At 40.1% G+C, this 17,374-nt stretch overlaps 1 protein-coding gene across 3 annotated transcripts; it reads right to left on the minus strand.

The window, feature by feature from the left end:
* Positions 1–3,541: 3,541 nt before the first annotated feature.
* scn2b (sodium channel, voltage-gated, type II, beta) lies at positions 3,542–16,855 on the minus strand. 3 transcript variants are annotated; one of them, XR_011308600.1, is made up of 6 exons: positions 16,630–16,855; positions 8,165–8,325; positions 7,867–8,083; positions 4,452–4,644; positions 3,871–3,938; positions 3,558–3,635 (listed from the first exon to the last, which is right to left on the minus strand). XR_011308600.1 is itself a non-coding variant. In XM_069668797.1 (5 exons), exons 1-5 carry the CDS (start codon positions 16,709–16,711, stop codon positions 3,605–3,607), a joined length of 684 nt encoding a protein of 227 aa, XP_069524898.1. In that variant the 5' UTR covers positions 16,712–16,855; the 3' UTR covers positions 3,542–3,604. The 3 variants fall into 3 exon arrangements, 2 of the variants coding, with proteins under 2 accessions (XP_069524898.1, XP_069524899.1); XM_069668797.1 differs by lacking the exon at positions 3,871–3,938 and having other exon boundaries at positions 3,542–3,635; XM_069668798.1 differs by lacking the exons at positions 3,558–3,635; positions 3,871–3,938 and having other exon boundaries at positions 4,448–4,644.
* Between the last annotated feature and the right edge of the window lie 519 nt (positions 16,856–17,374).

Genomic DNA, 17,374 nt, shown 5'->3' on the forward strand with positions numbered 1-17,374 from the left:
AACTCTTCCAAGTGCAACCAAATACCTCTGACAATCTATGGATTACAGATGCAAGCAATATATATGTACATATATGCATGTATCAAAATGAAATCTAATTATAATATTTGAAAAATGGTGCAACCTGATAACTAAACATGCTTTGACTGATTCACCTTGCAGTGGTTTTATGGTAAAATAAGCAGAAAAAATGTAGTTTCTTTCTTTCTTATTAGTATACAAATTCACTGTCTGACATGCATTGATGCCACTAAAGTACATTGTACATGCTTCATTTGCCAACATAACTACCATTTTTTGATGGAAAAAGACAACTTGTAGTTAGACACTAAACAAACCAACAGCTAGTCACTCTTGTAAACTTTAATCTTTCTACTGTCAGACATAAAAACAAGCTTCTTTAATTCATATTTTCAGAATTTTTTATTATTTGCTGTCTTACTGCCTGTAAATTGAACTAAACTCTTATCTGTGCACGATAGAACAGTCTGTGAGTAGTCTTTTGATTCAGTTACCTCTGTTTGATTCCTACCATATCCTGTATATTAAGAATTTAATATGTAAATCAAAGGTTGGCACCAGCCTGGATTGTGTAATTGCAGGTGCAACATTTTTTTAGCTTTACATTTTTCTTTGATATGTTTTTGACCAAAATGTTGCCGTGTAGTCTGCCTAACAATTGTTGATATAATTAGAAAAATCTGTCATTTTTCCTGCTATGACAAGTCTAATGCTTTGAAAACAAGTCTTAAAAAACAGGTATGAGGAATGTTTGAGAATGCTCAGACAAGTAGACCTCAATCACGCAAGTAGACATAATTTGGAGTCACTGTCTATACTTTTCTTTCACATAAGAAAAGCCAGAGCTAAAAGGATATTATACACGTACTAACTATGCATCTACGTTATGTTATTGTTAAGGAATTGTTAAAAAAATTAAATGTTAAGACATGGTGCCCATAAAGGCAACCGAGAGAAATGGTTTTAAGGCAATGTTGTAAAAATGTTACCACACTATCAAACCCTTAAACAGCCGATAATCAGTTATTATCACTACCAATTGAATGCTTTGAAGGGGCTAACTGTTAATATTGATGATAGTCTACTGTTATTATCAACACATTGTCAGTGAATGACAGAACGTTACCAGACCGTCATCATCATGGTAACAATAATAAATAAGTAGTAATGTAGTGAAATAGTTGCTGTGTGGTTGAGTCACCAAACAGCTTGGTTAGGTTGGGGGGGTGACATGAGCTTTTAATGAAAATAGGCCTATGATACTTCAACAAAACTGTAAAAGAAGGCAGTGAAACGATGTTACACGCATGACATAACTTACTTCAGATAAAATAACTCAACTTTGACTTTCGGTCCCACACAATTTTCTCTTTGGTCAGCTTGGTAGAGTTGGTAGCGAGGTGCCTGTAGCACTGGCTGATGACACATTCGGACTCAAGAGACTGCTAAACATCGTGTACAGTCTTTCAGATCTATGCCAGGCTGTGTTAAAGTTAACTGTTTAGCTGCTTACAGCAGTTTATTCTTGTTCCAACGTTAGCCATACAAGCTAGCTCATATGTAAACAAAGGGACACGCTGTTTTGTTAATGCTTGACGCAGTGTCGTAGACAGATCATGGCAGGAACTTGCACACATACATACCATCTTACAGATGTTTAAACTTTATTTTTTATAAATAAGGTTTATCAGGTTAAGAACCTTGAAGTAGAACCATTATTTATGGTAACCCAGAATTTGACAATTTGAATTGCGTTGTACTTTGGAAACAAGCTTTGATTGCCAACCCTATACAGCCAAATACACCAATCAGCCATAGTATTATGACCACTGACAGGTAAAGGGAATAACATTGAATATCTTGCTTCAATGGCACCATGTTAGGCAGCAAGTGAACCCTTTGTCCTCAAAGTTGATGTGTTGGAAACAGGATTTATGGGGAAGCGTATTTAAACGACTTTGACAAGGGCCAAACTATGATGGCTAGACAACTGCATCAGAGCATCTGAAAAGTGCAGCTCTTGTGGGGTGTTCCTGGTCTGCAGTGGTCAGTACCTTCCAAAAGTGCAAGTCCAAGAAAGGAAAACCGCTGCGCAACCGCAACAGGGTCATGGGCGGCCAAGGGTCATTGAAGCGCGTGGGGAGCAAAGCTGCCCCGTGTGGTCCGATCCAAAAGAAGTGCTACTGTAGCTTAAATGGCTGAAAAAGTTAATGCTGGTTCTGATTGAAAGGTGTCAGAACACACAGCGCATCAGAGTTTGTTGCGTATGGAGCTGCGTAGCCGCAGACCGGTCAGGGTGCCCATGCTGACCTCTGTCCACCGCAGAAAGCGCCTACAATGGGCACGTGAGCGTTAGAACTGGACCATAAAGCAATGGAATGGATGAATCACGTTTTCTTAACATCATGTGGATGGCCGGGTGCGTGTGCATCGCTTACCTGGGGAAGACATGGCACCAAGATGCACTATGGGAAGAAGGCAAGCCGGCGGAGGCAGTGTGATGCTTTGGGCAAAGTTCTGCTGGGAAATCTTGGGTCCTGCCAATGATGTGGATGCTACTTTGACAGGTACCACATACTTAAACATTGTTGCTGACCAAGTACACCCCTTCATGGTAACAGTATTCCATAATGGCAGTGGCCTCTTTCAGCAGGATAATGCGCCCTGCCACACTGCAAAAATGGTTCAGGAATGATTTGAGGCACAGACAACGAGTTCTAAGTGTTGACTTGGCCTCCAAATTCCCCAGATCTCAATCCAATCGAGCATCTGTGCGATATGCTGGACAAACAAGTCCGATCCATGAAGGCACACCTCGCAACTTACCAGACTTAAAGAATCTGCTGCTTATGCCTTGGTGCCATATAGCTCATCACACCTTCAGAGGTCCAGTGGAGTCCACGTGTTCACTAGTCAGGGCTCTTTTGGCGGCAAAAGGGGGTCCTGTACAATATTAGGCAGGTGGTCATAATGTTATGGCTGATCGGATACTACCAATGAATACCAGCTCACACAGCATTTTAACCATTTTAACAAAATCCCAAAGTTTGACTGCAATTGTAGTAAGACAGTGGAGGAATCTGCATAATTAGCCATCATAACACAGATATTTCATTATTGCTCTGCAGTGTATTAAGATTTTAATCTTGAACTGAACTTAAATGAAACGGCCTCCATAACCACTGTTATATTTATTACAAGTTAATTAATAATAAATGTTTCAACCAAGAAAATGTGATGCTGTAATATATATTTTAACAGTTTTTTTTTTCCATACTCAAACTATACTGTGTTATAAATTTTAGGTCATATCGCCCAGTCCCTGTCTGTTGTATAGTTTGCTATAAAAACACGAGACTTACTTCTAATGCTCTGATATTGACTTGAAGCTATGAATAAGAGAATGTGTTTGATGATTAAGTTGTTGTAAAGTTTTCTCTGGCTTACTTCAAGGAAAAAGACCCACCTCACACAGACATATAGAAATACACACGCACACATAGAAACATTCATTACACACACACACACACACACATGCAGAATTGATGGAAGTATCAGTGCACAATGATTCAAGCAGTGGTTACTATGGATCCGCAGGAAGGGGGTGCGCATGTCTGAAAGAAAAGACAAAAAGAGATAATGACAAACAATTATTTCACCAACTTGTATTATGTTTAGATACCCAAATAAGTTAGCCTCTCTAGTGATAAAGCAAACAGAGTGATCTGGGGCGTAATCATAGACTGCATATAAACATACAATATTTAAGTTTCATATTTTTCTTGAAACTCTCCAAATTTAGTTAAGCTGCATGACAGTGCAGATTGGTTGAAACGAGCAGGTATTTACCAGGGGAGTGGTTAGGGGTGAGGGCTCCACAGGCCTCTGGTTGAACCAGATGATCCAGCTATGGCTGTCTATGAATATAAAAGAAGAGATATCTGGGCTGTAGAATTCAGCTTTTGAGGACTGAGGGTTGAAAATATGTGTTTAAGTTTAATTAAGAATCACAACTAATGTGTCTAATGGTACCCACTCTTAATTTAGTGGCATTTGATGATGTTTAGGGGTATGCAGCCTATGAATGCCTGTGACATGCCATGTGAATACCAAATGCCAGTTGGTCATGACATAATTCCAGCAGTGACATTTGTCTGTTTGTAAGTGGCACACAGTGGTGGCATGTCATAATCAGCAGTGGATCATGCCAGAAAAAAAATCAGTGTTCACTTGGGGAGTGGTTTGTGCTGCACTAAAATGACATTGGGTTTATAAATAGCACATGTCAGTAGAACAAAAGCTGCAAACTACCATTAAGAATCAGCTTGTTTCACTGAAACATGAGTGGCATACCGTTAGCTACATTTTGATCTTGGTGCTAGTGGCAGGTTCTGCTTGATGATTCAGGATGTCACGGTAAGATTTCTTACTTGGTTCCCTCCTCTGCAACACCTTCAGCCTCCAGCTTTCCCTCTTCCTCCATCTTCTCCTCGGAAATCAGTTCTTGTTTCTGATGTCGACGAAGACATTTCAGTACTACCATGGTAAGGATCAGCAGCGCTAACAGTCCACCCACTGATGCCCCAATCGCAACTGCAATGGTTGAATCCCTCGGAGGGGGAACTGAAGAGAGGAGAGGGTTAAATAGTTAGTAGATAAACGATGGAGACAAATGCATTGCTGGCTAAAAGCTCGACTTGGCTGATTAAACAGAGTGGAAAGAAAGAAAGTGCTGCTGAGTTAGCCTCATCGGGGAGTGTGTGTGCGTGCGAGTGCAAAAGAGATGCAGGGGATTTAAGTTCAAGCTCTTGTTGGTCATTAATAAGTAAAAAGCTGACTCATCACCAGTAGGTGCTCACGCTCCAGGAACCTCAGACACAGTCACACACACAAAGTATGTTTGATTCTATAGCATTATCCTCAAGGGATGCTAACAGGGAACACTTGGTGCACTGCAGAACACAATCAAATTTCTTTGACGCCACATTTGACAACACATAGTGAAGTTCATGTGGGTCATGTTTGTTACGCTATTTCAAACAAATATTGATTTCAAAATATACATTTTGTCCATGTTAAGCTTGTATCTTCATGTGCGAATATCCACTAAAGTGTTTTTTAAACAACATGTTTGCGCAATATAAAAATGATTTTTGAGATACTATTTCAACTTGGAACATAGCTGATTCTGCCACTCCCTTGACACAAACAAATTGGCAGCTTTATCTGAGGTGAGTGGTATACATGCCTCATGAAGACCAAAAACTGAAATAACTGGATTCTGAATACATAAGTGGATTGATCAGAATGTGCTTTGACATAGATACAATTTGTTAGAAAAGCAGCAAGCACTATTTTTCTGCTCTTGGAGTGCTAAGTATTATCTTTGACAGCAAAGCTAGCTAGGTTGACATATTTAGTAGTTCAAAAAATGTATGCTAATGTCAGCTATAACAAAGTCACACTGCAAAAACAGCCCTGCTAGAAAAAAGCCTTATAATGGGTAAAGTCTTGTATTGAGCAAAAAAAAATGCCAATGGGATAAGCCATTTTGATGGGTTGGATTCTTAAAACTAGCATAAAAGTCTAGCCACTAAAAGAACCGTAATGGGCATAAAAACTGGACAAAAATGTTTATTTAAGTTTAAATATTTTTTTGCTTATTACAAACAATGAAAACTCTATTATTTAAGATAGACTTAACTTAAAGTAGATTCAACTCATCTGTGTGGTGCCTTCATTTCAGACAAAGTCATCTGCTTTCATTATGTTGTTTGAAGAAATTGATTCTTATTGCAAGTTTTATTTTTTTTTGAGTTGTTTTTTATGTGCAACAAGAAATATCAGGGACAACATAAGCAGTCATCTCCATGGCTGGGCCTGTCTGCTTTTAAACTGCAGTGTACCAAGGATAGGCTGAACAACACGTTTTCAGATTGGCAGGTTTGAGACATCACAAACCTAAGGAGCCAATCCTGTTAATGGACGGGGTGACGCTATGCATATCATTATGTGCAACCTATGGCAACCACTAGGCGAGCCAGCTGTCATCGTCATTTTTGCTAACTCACTACTGACTACTAACATTAACGCTACTACTACTGATTACTACATTTCAAGCTAGCTACGTTTCACAAGTTGCCACTAAACGATGGCAGAGACGTGTTTTGTTTTCAGCTGTTTTACATAAGGAGAAACATAGTACATAGTGGGTGAGGGCTATGCAGATTTTGGAATTTTAATGAGGGAGAAGGAGGAGATGCTATTCATTTCTGCAATGTATTCTGCAGAAAAAACATATCAGACAGAATTTATTATTTCAAGCAGAGCATTTTATATGTCTTAATTAAAAAAAAAAAAAAATCTTAAGTAGTATCAATTATTCTGCCCAAACATTCAACTTATTGTGTTTAGTTCAAGGGACTTAATTCCAAGTTAATTAGACTTCAAAAAAATGTGTCCAGGTGTTTGTGTCGGGGATCCAGCACACTAGCAATGAGCGCTGCCTCAAATAATGCGGAATGTTTTATTGGCTGTTAGCAAGATATTAAATTAACAGTATCAATTCAGACCTTCTGATGTCTTACATGTTTAGCCAACAATCAATGTAATATGCATGTTTGATACATTATTATTATCTACCTTTGGGCCTAAAATAAGACTATTTAGCAATTACAGGACTGGCTGATGCACCTTCTCAGTGAGGTCGCCACAGCCTCCTTGAACTCAGCTGCACGCTTGCAATACAGAACTCTTCATCTCCCAGGCAGGAATGTGGCAGGTGCTGGTCATGTATGATTCTGTTGTGAGAGCTGTCCGTGAATCAGTGGTGATGGCTTTTTCTGGCTGATGAAGGCCTGTATTCAACTTTTCCACGCACACACTTGGTATTCCTTTTCGACCCTGGCAACGACATAGTCTTTCGAGCTTTTTGTAGTGAGGTTAACTTGATATCTTTTTTAATAAAATATTTGAATATTGATATCCATTCAATTGCCCATCCCTATCACAAACAGCCGTGGAGAGAGAAAGTTAGCTCATCAGAGGAAGAAAAATGTCCGTGGAACTGGTTATTGGTCTTGTTAGAAAACAGCGTTTCCACTGCTCACTAACATCGTTGAAAAATATACAGTGTAGGAGTCACGGGTGAAAAATTCAAGTCTAACTGGTTACCTCAAACGTCCCAACATCTCACCAACAACACACAATTGAATCCACAAGAAATTGCATTGCTTGACCATGCAGTAGCTATCCAATGTTGTGGACAGACGAGCGGCCGTTAGGCTTTCCCTTCCTTATCGTGTATTGCCTTACGAAGCCGAGCTACAAATTTCGTCATCTTGGTGATGAAGTTAAGAGTTAAGGTCGCTGCCTTTTTTTCATGTATTAGGAGGTGATGACAAGACTAAAATGTAATAATTTTAATCAATTAAACTTAAAGTTATTAATGAATTACTGAATAGATGAACAAGCTTTAAATGGTTTCGTTTCATAAGATTCTTAAACTGAGAAGTTGTGCGAGTGGTCTTATTCTTAAAACAAGGAAAACAAACTTGTTCCTTTGCTGGGATATTATGCAAACAATTGTTGTGGCTTGTTACTGGTTAAATCTAGCCAGATATGAGCCGGTATATCTTATTAAGACTAGATATATTTTCTGAAAATCATATTTCTAGTGCAAAACATGCTCTTTTTATACAGAAAATAAGACTAATTTCCCTGAAACAAGGTTTTTTACTTTCTTGTAATTCCTTTTTTTGCAGTGCAGGGAGTGTATCTTTAAGGAACAGTTTTATTTTACACAATAATTGTTTTAATCTTCAGAGGGTAGGGTTAGTATCTTACGTTCTGTAACAACAATGAGCTCTATGACACCATGTCCCTGGATGCGGTCCGGAGGGTTTCTCACATAGCAGTTGTAAAACCCCTCATCGTCCAGCTGAACATCTGATAGGGTGATTGCCAGGTCGTTCTTCTCCAGGAGCCCAGCAAATGTAACCCTGTCTCCGAAGCGGTCTGAGCGCAGGGCAACCATTCCTTTTTTCCGATAATATACCATGAACTATGGATGAAGACAGAGAGAGAGGTCATACAGGCTCAGAGTTTTAAGATGTACCTTAGTTGTATAAAGGCGTACATTTACCATCTCCTCTGTATCATTAAGTGATTCCTGGTAGGTCCAGTTCATGGCGAACTTGATGGGATCCATCTTATAGCAGGAAGTAAATGTGCAGGGGATTTTGACGGTTGTTCCGTTCAGTGCATTGATTTTACTGGACACCAGCACATCCATGCTAGAACAACCTGTAAAAAAATAACACCACTGTTAATGTTCTGCCAACAAACTTAGGATATCTGAGCTGTAAGGATGGATTCACCTCTACCTTTATTTTCTTGGAACCAATGGGAACAACTGAAATTGTGAATACCACATTTGGATATGTAGATTGTGTTTGTAAATATAATATATATAGACATCTAAAATAAAATACAATTTGCTTAACACATTTGAGGTATAGGAACATGAATAAATTGTAAGAATCATCAAACACATCGTACATTTTAGTTCTCCATGTTTAACCAAACGCTGCAAATCAGACAGAATTTTCCTTTCAACCGAAAAGTGCAGATCGTCAGCTGTTTCAACCTCCCAGTATGCAGTGAGGATGTGGGTTTCCATGTAACTGCTGACTCGTCTTCTGCTCTCTGGCTGCAGAGTGCTGTCTTTCAGGCTGACAGTCATTTAATGTGAATCTCTCTACTAACAGAACATATTTTAAAGTGAACAAGGCCTGAAAAGAGATTGTAGATCAAGCAGTATGCCTGCTATGTACCACACGGTTCCAGAGAACACTGTGAGAGCGTCGTGTTTCAAATTCTTTAGGCAATGATCCTGTCTAGAGAATACAGACAAGCTTCCACAGGTTTCACAACAACTCAATAATATATTCTAAGAATAATATGAATAATCTGAGTTATTAAATGTTCCTTATTTAATGCCTAAAATGGTAGTTTTTGATTTAAAAAATGTACTATGTAAGCCTCAATGCTAATACTAATGGAATCACATAATTCATTATCGATATGGTTACACTAGCCTGGTAACCAGAAAAATTTGCCAGCTCATGTTTTATTTGCTTTGGCAGTTGGATCTGGTCCCCCTCCCATTCACACAGATTTCCATCCAGCCTGAATCAGGTTAGGCGATCACTGTTTATCTAATAAGGAGCAGGTTTAGTACAATGTCTGAATAAAGTATTAAACAACTGTTTGGTATACATAGTTCATGTTAAGTAAAAATGGTACACGCTACTAAGTCATGTCATGTCAAACAGCTGTTTCTTATTTATAACCATAAGCCACATGATTTGGATCTTGGAAGTAGTAGGGTTTGGTCTATCTAATTGTGTCTATAAGCGTTTTATGCTGTCTACAAAATCCCTTGGAAACTGAAAATGAACTGATGAGAGGTTCCAGACTAATTAGCATTTTCAAATTGGTCTAGATGTTTATGCTTTAATCACACCTTAACACCAAACCCCATGTACGAAACAGTATGGATATCAGTGTAGTGGACACCTTGATATACTCTTTTTTTAGCTCACTTGTTATAGACAGGTTATACCTTTTGTCAGGGGTTAAATATTGACAAAATATTTTCACTGTTACTATTTCCTTGACCTATTACTTGAGCAAAACCATTGTGACTGGATCACAGTGGATCAAACATAATGATCATAATAATGTAATGTTTCAATTATCACTGGGACAAAACTTTGGATGGTGATTTTTGGCACTGTGATGACATTACTTCAAGGAGCAATTCACCCCTGGAAAGAGCCACTGTCAGTCAAAGCTGGTGTGACCTGTAATCGATAGAAGCAATAATATTTGAAACTGGTGACATAGCTGTGGAGATAGTTGTACAAACAGCTTGTGGTTTTGCCCATTCTACATTCCTACAACACCCAGCGTGCATTGCGCCCCTCCCTCTGAAAGGAACGGCCCAGCGAGAGACGCTGGAGTGAAATACTACCATTTCCACTGCAGGCAATGGCTCAGAGCGTTACAGAATTCGAAATACTACTAGAATATACCGGTGGATCGTCTAAAAAATCTTTAGGTCTGCAGTCTACATTTCAAACCTGACGATTTTGAACGAGACATGACATCGGAGGCGGGCGTCCTAGATTGAGGAAGTGTAGTTTAGCAAGCTCCCTGGGCTCCACCAAATGATGCAGAGGTTTTCCAGGGCCCATTGGAGAAGCAGATAGCTTCCTCCACAGGCACAGAGTGAAATTGCATTTTTTTTTTCTACCATAATGGCATTAGCTCCCCATAATAGCATGATAGGACTGAGGTTGGAAATCGCCCTTTAATAGTCAATGTCATCTGCAACCTGCATTAAAATTTCGAATATATTTTGCTTGATTAGAGAAATACGTTAAATAGAAGTATGTTACAATTGTGACAAGTAGGGCCGTTAATCAAATATAAATCCCAAGACATTTTTGGCTTCCCACAATTATAGAATTATTATTGACGGCAATATTGATATTTAAAATGCGTGCTCTGCTGCGTATCAGATCAAGCACTCCCTGAACTAACAGCCACTCCCCCAGGAGTCAAGAGGTTTTGACTTCACTTTTGGGGGAGCTGGCATGTCATGTCATGAGCACCTACCTTGCAGCGGCAGTTCAGTAGAAGAGTAAACAACAGAGAAAAAAACGTCAAATATCTGGAATAGACGACAAAGAGCTGGTCCCTGAAACGGCTGTTTGGAGGTATTTTGGGTTTAGGGCAAGTGATGTTAAGCAACAAAAAATAATAAGCAAAGAGTGCATGAAACCTGTGTCTGCCCCGCAAAGCAACACAACTAGCTTGTTCAACTACCTGAAACATCACAAAGTGCAGCATGATGAGTGTATGAAGGCCAAGAGAAATACCGCTGCTCGTCCCTGTCCTTGTCCAGCGTCAAGTCAGACATCCATAACAAAGATGCATTACAGCGCGAAACCCTATCCACCCAACACCCAAAGCAGCACTGAAATTACCATGGATGTAGCGTGATGCAAAATTTGTAATAAATAATCATGATTAATAATCATGATCTCGGTTTTGATCAAAATAATTATGATTATCCTTTTGGCCATAATCGTGCAACCCATAGTCAAGAAATTACAGCCATTGCAGTTGAATAAGGGGGAATGGCAGGACAGCAAATTCTTCAATTTGGAACATTGAAGGAGAACAAAAGCCTTGGATCTTACAATCACAATCAGTAAAAGCCAGAAGATAAGTGCTCTGACTGCTCCACTAAGCCAATTTAGGAAGGATTTTGAGTTTCAAACAAAAGCATCAAACTGGATATAATGTAACTTGAAATGATGTTAAAGTATCATTATTTCCTCCTGCATTCTAACTGTATGTCTCAGCAAGGGCTAACGCTCCCCAGACAGAATCTGTGCCTCTCTCTCAGCGTGTGTGCGTGTGTGTGTTTGTTGCGTGCGCGTGTGATGGGACTCTGCACCATTCTCTCCTCTGCAGTCGGGTGTTTCTGGCTCCCTTCCCACTGCTGCTGCACCACTCCACAGGCCTGCCTCTCTGCACCACACACACACGTACACTCACACACTCATGTACTTTTTACATCTCCACCCATCGTCCATATGTATAATTTACTCACATAAGCACACACAATTTTCCACTGCACGCTGTTCACCGCGGTCAGGTGATGCGGCGCAGTACCTGCTTCTCTCTCTTTAACACACACACACACACGCATAAACACCCCTCCCCTCCCTGCAAGGTATGCATTGTCAGCAGTGAGCTTAGCATGCTAGCTGTGCTACGTCAATGTCATTCTCGCATACTGACCTTTCTGCACGCACAGCTAACACAGACACATTTAAACAGACACCGCCATCTCTTTCACACACACACAGCACACATACATGCCTTTGCTACTATAACCCACACACAAATATACCATGTGAGAATCAGTTTGATACAGGCTCCTGCTGACTCAGCAGTCCTGTGGATAGTGAGAAAGAGAGGCAGCTGCAGACACATAGAGAGACACAGACTTGCTAACAGATGAAATACTGCAGTGAAGCTGCCTCATGCGACTCCTCCCTCTCTCTGCCCCTCCCTCTTTTCCTCTCCCATGTCTGTTCACCTCTCTTGCCTCCTTTCACGCCTCTTTCCTAGTACCTCTTCTCTCCCAACACTTCACTAGCCTTAAAATTACAGTGTTCCGGTTTCCCTCATCTTTACTTTTAACAACCCTGTGCTATCTCTTACTCCGCTCGTTGTCCCTCCATTGTTCGCTTTACCTTCTCAAGGTCACTGCAGAAAAAAAGGTAAAACGTAGGTAGGTCTGTTACATCATCCCTCCTGTGCCCTCCCCGTTCCTCTCATCCAACTCCACAGTACGTGAGCGCCATGTTATTAGGTTTCGGGTAGTCCTATTCCAAAAATAGGTTCTAAAAGTGTAATTTAAGATAAGGGAATTGATGTAAATAAGCAAAGCCCGTCTGCCTGCTCATTGCAGGGTAAAACAGAGCAGATGGTTGTGCCATTAGGTATGTTTGTGGTGTCTTAAAGAATGTACTGCTTATTTTGATACGTAAAAAGACATGAGAACATCATAGTGCATCAATTTGCATTTAAATTGAAGTGGTAACATCAAGAGATAAAGGAGAGGGGCTACAACACATCAAAGTCACATTGTCAATCAGGTGCATTTTTACATTGACTGTATGCACAATTTGTGTGCATTATCCTGCTTCCAGATCTCTCTCCAATTAGGCATCTTTTGCATGCCATGAACAAGAGATCCGCAGCTAGAATCCACTGAAGACCGACTTTACAAATCCGTCCCTTTGAAGCTCTCTTTATGAAAGAGACGTAAAGCTGCTTTAACGCCACAGAGGTCTGCCGCTAAGTATTTAGAGGATGTTCCACAACAAAATAGACTCTGGGCTCTATTTTCATGACGATCATTTGCGATGACTGAGTAAGGAAATCCCTAAAAAATATCACCACTCACTCTTTTTGTGTTGAAGACGGTTCTGTCTGCATTTAGAGTGTGAGAGGTGCCGTTGCTGGTGAATGCTGATTATCGAACGAGGACCCTCCTTGAAAGTGTTTAGGGGATCTGTAGAGGGCCGAGCAACATTAACTGTGATCCTTCAGATCATTGCCCAGTTTGGGTTGTTTTGTCCCAAACCTCAATAGCGCACTTACACTGGGAGCGGTTGTAATTTCATTATATGTCCCCAGGGAGGCGTTAGCTTAATGATGATGCATCCCGAGGAGTTACTCTGTTACATCACATCTGATCCCTGATTGGTTGCTGGTAAAAAAAACATGCTTACATGCCACCTTTTTTCACTGGGGCAGACATTTTTTGCTTTTCGCTTAACTTCCACTTCTGCTGCTGCTGATTGGAATCTGCACACTTGATTGCGTGACACAAGTGTTACTCTGAACGAGTTGCAATCGACCATTTGGTATTTTGATGACTTGCAGTGAATTTGAGAGCAATTTGGTGTGGATTATAGTTGACCATAACATGCTGCCTTTAAATGCTTAAGCTCTGGTATTGTTATGATTCAGTTGGGTTATTTTGGGCTTATCTCTAGTGCCCCCTGCTTTTGAGAAAGTCACACTGCATCCTGCACACTGCAGCACTCTGTGCCCAGCTACTCCATTAATACAGCTCACAACTAAATTACGACATCTGTCAGTAATTTTGGGAGCAGCTGCAGGAATCATGTGGGCTGGAGAATGACATGACTACCCTGATCAGTCTCTGAACCCTGCAAAGCAATGAACAGAATCGATACTGTGTGAGGCTGCAGCCTCTTTGTATGACAGGTTATTGTACTATAAGCATTATGTGAGACATACAAACACAGTGGTACAGACAGGGATGCATTGTTTGCCGTCATAATAACTGCACAAGCCTATACTCTTTAAATATAACCAGTAAATAGCACATGGAAAACATTGACTTGATTGAGTAAGAGTTAAAAGCTACTTTCAGTCCTTGTCCTCCTTTCTCTTCCACTGTATCACTGTTATGCCTGATTGACAGTTGTCTGCTTATAGTAGAGTCAGAAAGTCTCATTACCTGTTTCAGGCTTCAAAATAATAGTTAGAAGAAATAATGTGTTACAAGAAGCCAGGGTTTATTGTCAAGCAATATACAAGCCTTGGTTATATTTAAAAATGACATTAATTTAACTTTATGCTTTTATACATTTACTACATTTTCGGTCCTTGCAACCACTTGACTAACAATGTCATGTTGCATGACATCTATGGTGAGACAGTATGTCCTGCGATGCCAGTCGCTCGAATGGCTGGGAGGGTTTTTTAAGAGAATCAATCAATCAAATGTAATCAAATTGTGTTTGTATAGCGCCAAATCACAACCAAAGTTAAGACACTTTACAAAAAGAGCAGGTCTAAACCATACTCTTTGTTATGTTACTTAAGGGAGAGACCCAACATGAATCGCCATGAGCAACATTTGGCACAGTGGCAGCAAAAACTTCCTTTTAACAGAATGTCTGCTAAATAGCGAGAAAAGTGCACCCAACCCTGATTTTATACTTTAAATATGGTTTATAAAATATCAGAATATAGTCACAAAATGTAATAACAGGCAGTTTTCACTGGACAGGAAGGAAGAAAAAACATAAGCTGCACAGTGACTGTCTGATATATGTGGTGTAGTAGAAAGTACAATAGAAACTTAAAGCTGTAACAAATGAAAATAAACAAGTAAGGTAGACGTACCGCAAATTTCTACGTAAGGACAATTACCTGGGTAAGTGTACAGAAACGTTATCATAAAGGAGCCGTTTTAGATTGTGTAATGCCTCATAAATATTGTGAGTCAGAACTGTTTGGGGTCATTGCATTTACAGTATCATTGCCTTTTCTTTTTAGGGTGATGCTGCCCTCTAGTGCCTCCTTGCAGTAACTGTAACTGCGGGGATAACTGAGTAAAGCTAAAACATTGATGGGCAAATATAATAATTGTGGGAAACTGAAGCATTTCCCGAGCTCTGCAGAAGTTCATAAGAACACTACTGACAAGCATGTAGTTGTGTTGGATGTACTACTGAAAGACTGATGTAAGATAGTCTGAGATGGTAACGACAACTTGTTTGGATATGTGGGGCCTGTCGCAAAGTGAGAGGCCTGTATAATAGTGTAATAGTTACGTAGCATAAATATATAATATAGTACAGGACTGCAGTAACCTCTCCTGTCGCATTAGTTACATCCTGTTGCACAGGTGCAGCCTAGTCGCATCTCCATGCAACAAGCTCCCCACCAACAGTAAACCTTTGGGTATCTATTTTCAGTTGGCAAAGGTACAAAAAAGCGAAGGCTGCTGACACATCTAAAAATAAACTGCTGTGAGGTCCCCTATGCAATTTCCAAACTACTGATCTGCAACATTTGATGAGACAGGAAGACAAAGGGTCCATTTGAGACATAATCCAACTCCATCTTCCTCTCTCACCTAAACTGAAATCTTTCCTTCAGTGTGATGAAATTGGGCCTGATAAACCTGGCCTTGGCTTTTACAAAGAATGAGACTTAATCCTGAACATGATGTTATTTCTTCATTATAATCATCGATTCCTTTAGCCTACTTTAGAGTTTGAGTTACTCATATTGCCATATTTGTCCAGATGAGACATGGCTTTTCTAAATCATAATAATACTGCCTCCATGTATGCAACAGTAAGAGAGCAAGTTACATAATGAAGGATGAAGTTCTTTTCTGTAAACGGGAACACCGTCTTTATATTTGATCACTCTCATTTGAAGTGATGCTGCTGTGGCTTTGATCAGATGTGGGTCACGCCTTGTGGAAGCCTGTTTTGATCTGCCAGCTTTTTATCCATGAAGCATCATGATCCAGTCTGGATTGGATTTGTTTACACCTGCTCCCTGTTGCATACATTCATATACATTCATACACCTGACAACTCCCATATGTAAGATTATGCCTGCTTCTGAAAACAAGGCCTATGAATATAAACAGCACATTGTTAGCACCTTATTATAGGCCTATATTTCTACCCATCACTTACAGCACCCACAGCCCTGACTCACAGGGACCTACTTTACTGTACGCTATTGCTATGCATGCAGATGGAGCCAATATTTATTTTTACATAGTGCATCATTATCCTGTTTAAAGGCAGTGATACACTGGAGCACTAATTTAGCTGTCAGCAGGGGCTAAATGGAGTCGATAGGGAGGAATTAATTTATCAGAATAAACGCAATTGATCAGAAACCAGTTTGGATAAAAGCCGTTGAGGAAAGCCACAACAATCTGGTTTTATTGGATGGTGTTGGCAACAGGGGACATGCTGGAATAACAATTACCCGACATCATCTACACACATAGTGGGTACCCCCTCTCTCCCTCTCTTGCACACACGCATACACACACGATGAAATAGGAGAGTAAAATGCTTAAAAATGGGTGAGTGTGCGGTGGCTATAATCGAACTGTTGATCCGCGTAACAATATATGAAAGCATCGATCTGTTTGGCTGTTTTGCGTCTTACCGGAGAGCGAGAGCAGCAGCACGAGCAGCGCCGCGCTCACCAGCTGAACGCCGAAGCTCCTCTCCTGCGCGCGGGAACACATCTTCTCTTCTTCGTATGTTAAAAAACGACGTAATTATCTCTTAGAAAAAAACAGAACAGTTATTAAACAGCAAATGTTATCTTGTGGGGTGCGTTAAAATGCTAAAAAACAGTGTTTTTGTTTTAGAGGCAGGACATGGCTGGCAGTGTCTGTAGCCTTATGATGGTTGATCTCATGGTTGTCGGTTTGTTTGCGGTGGAGGAGGGCGGGCAGGGCAGGAAGTACAGTAAAAATGTCTCCCTCAAGGGTAAACAATAGCTTTTAATAACCTATGGAGGCAAGATGAACTACAGGGATGATGCAATAAATAATTTAAGCGAGGCAAATACACATGGGTGATAATGTGAAACCTTGCTTAATGGCCTTGCACTGATACCCGTATATCCTAAAAACAGCCAATATATTGCTTTGGCTTATTTACTTGTCTAACTCTATTTGTCATATTGTCTCAGTCTCAACCAGACCAACATCCTATGAGAGATTTTTGAGCAAATACTTAGACAGCATTCTCTCTCTCGATCAATATCAAACCACTAATGAGGGGAAATGCTTTGGGTGGATGTTCTTCCATTAGCATTTAGTAGCCTGCTTCAGAGACTTCAATATGAATGCCAAGAGCTTTGAAGCTGTTCTGTGCTTGTCACTCATGTGTACACAGTCTAA

This window comes from Semicossyphus pulcher, unplaced genomic scaffold (genome assembly GCF_022749685.1).
Source record: "Semicossyphus pulcher isolate SPU_LCO1_2020_fin unplaced genomic scaffold, fSemPul1.0.p SCAF_19, whole genome shotgun sequence".
Classification (NCBI taxonomy): domain Eukaryota; kingdom Metazoa; phylum Chordata; class Actinopteri; order Labriformes; family Labridae; genus Semicossyphus; species Semicossyphus pulcher.

What these genes read in the sequence shown, in the direction of transcription:
- scn2b (XM_069668797.1), bottom strand. Translation starts at nt 16,711, where the DNA reads ATGTGTTCCCGCGCGCAGGAGAGGAGCTTCGGCGTTCAGCTGGTGAGC. An exon ending in TTAATGATACAGAGGAGATG is followed by an intron (nt 8,084 to 8,164) that starts GTAAATGTACGC and finishes CTTCATCCATAG; the next exon opens with TTCATGGTATATTATCGGAA. An exon ending in GCTCATTGTTGTTACAGAAC is followed by an intron (nt 4,645 to 7,866) that starts GTAAGATACTAA and finishes TCCTCTCTTCAG; the next exon opens with TTCCCCCTCCGAGGGATTCA.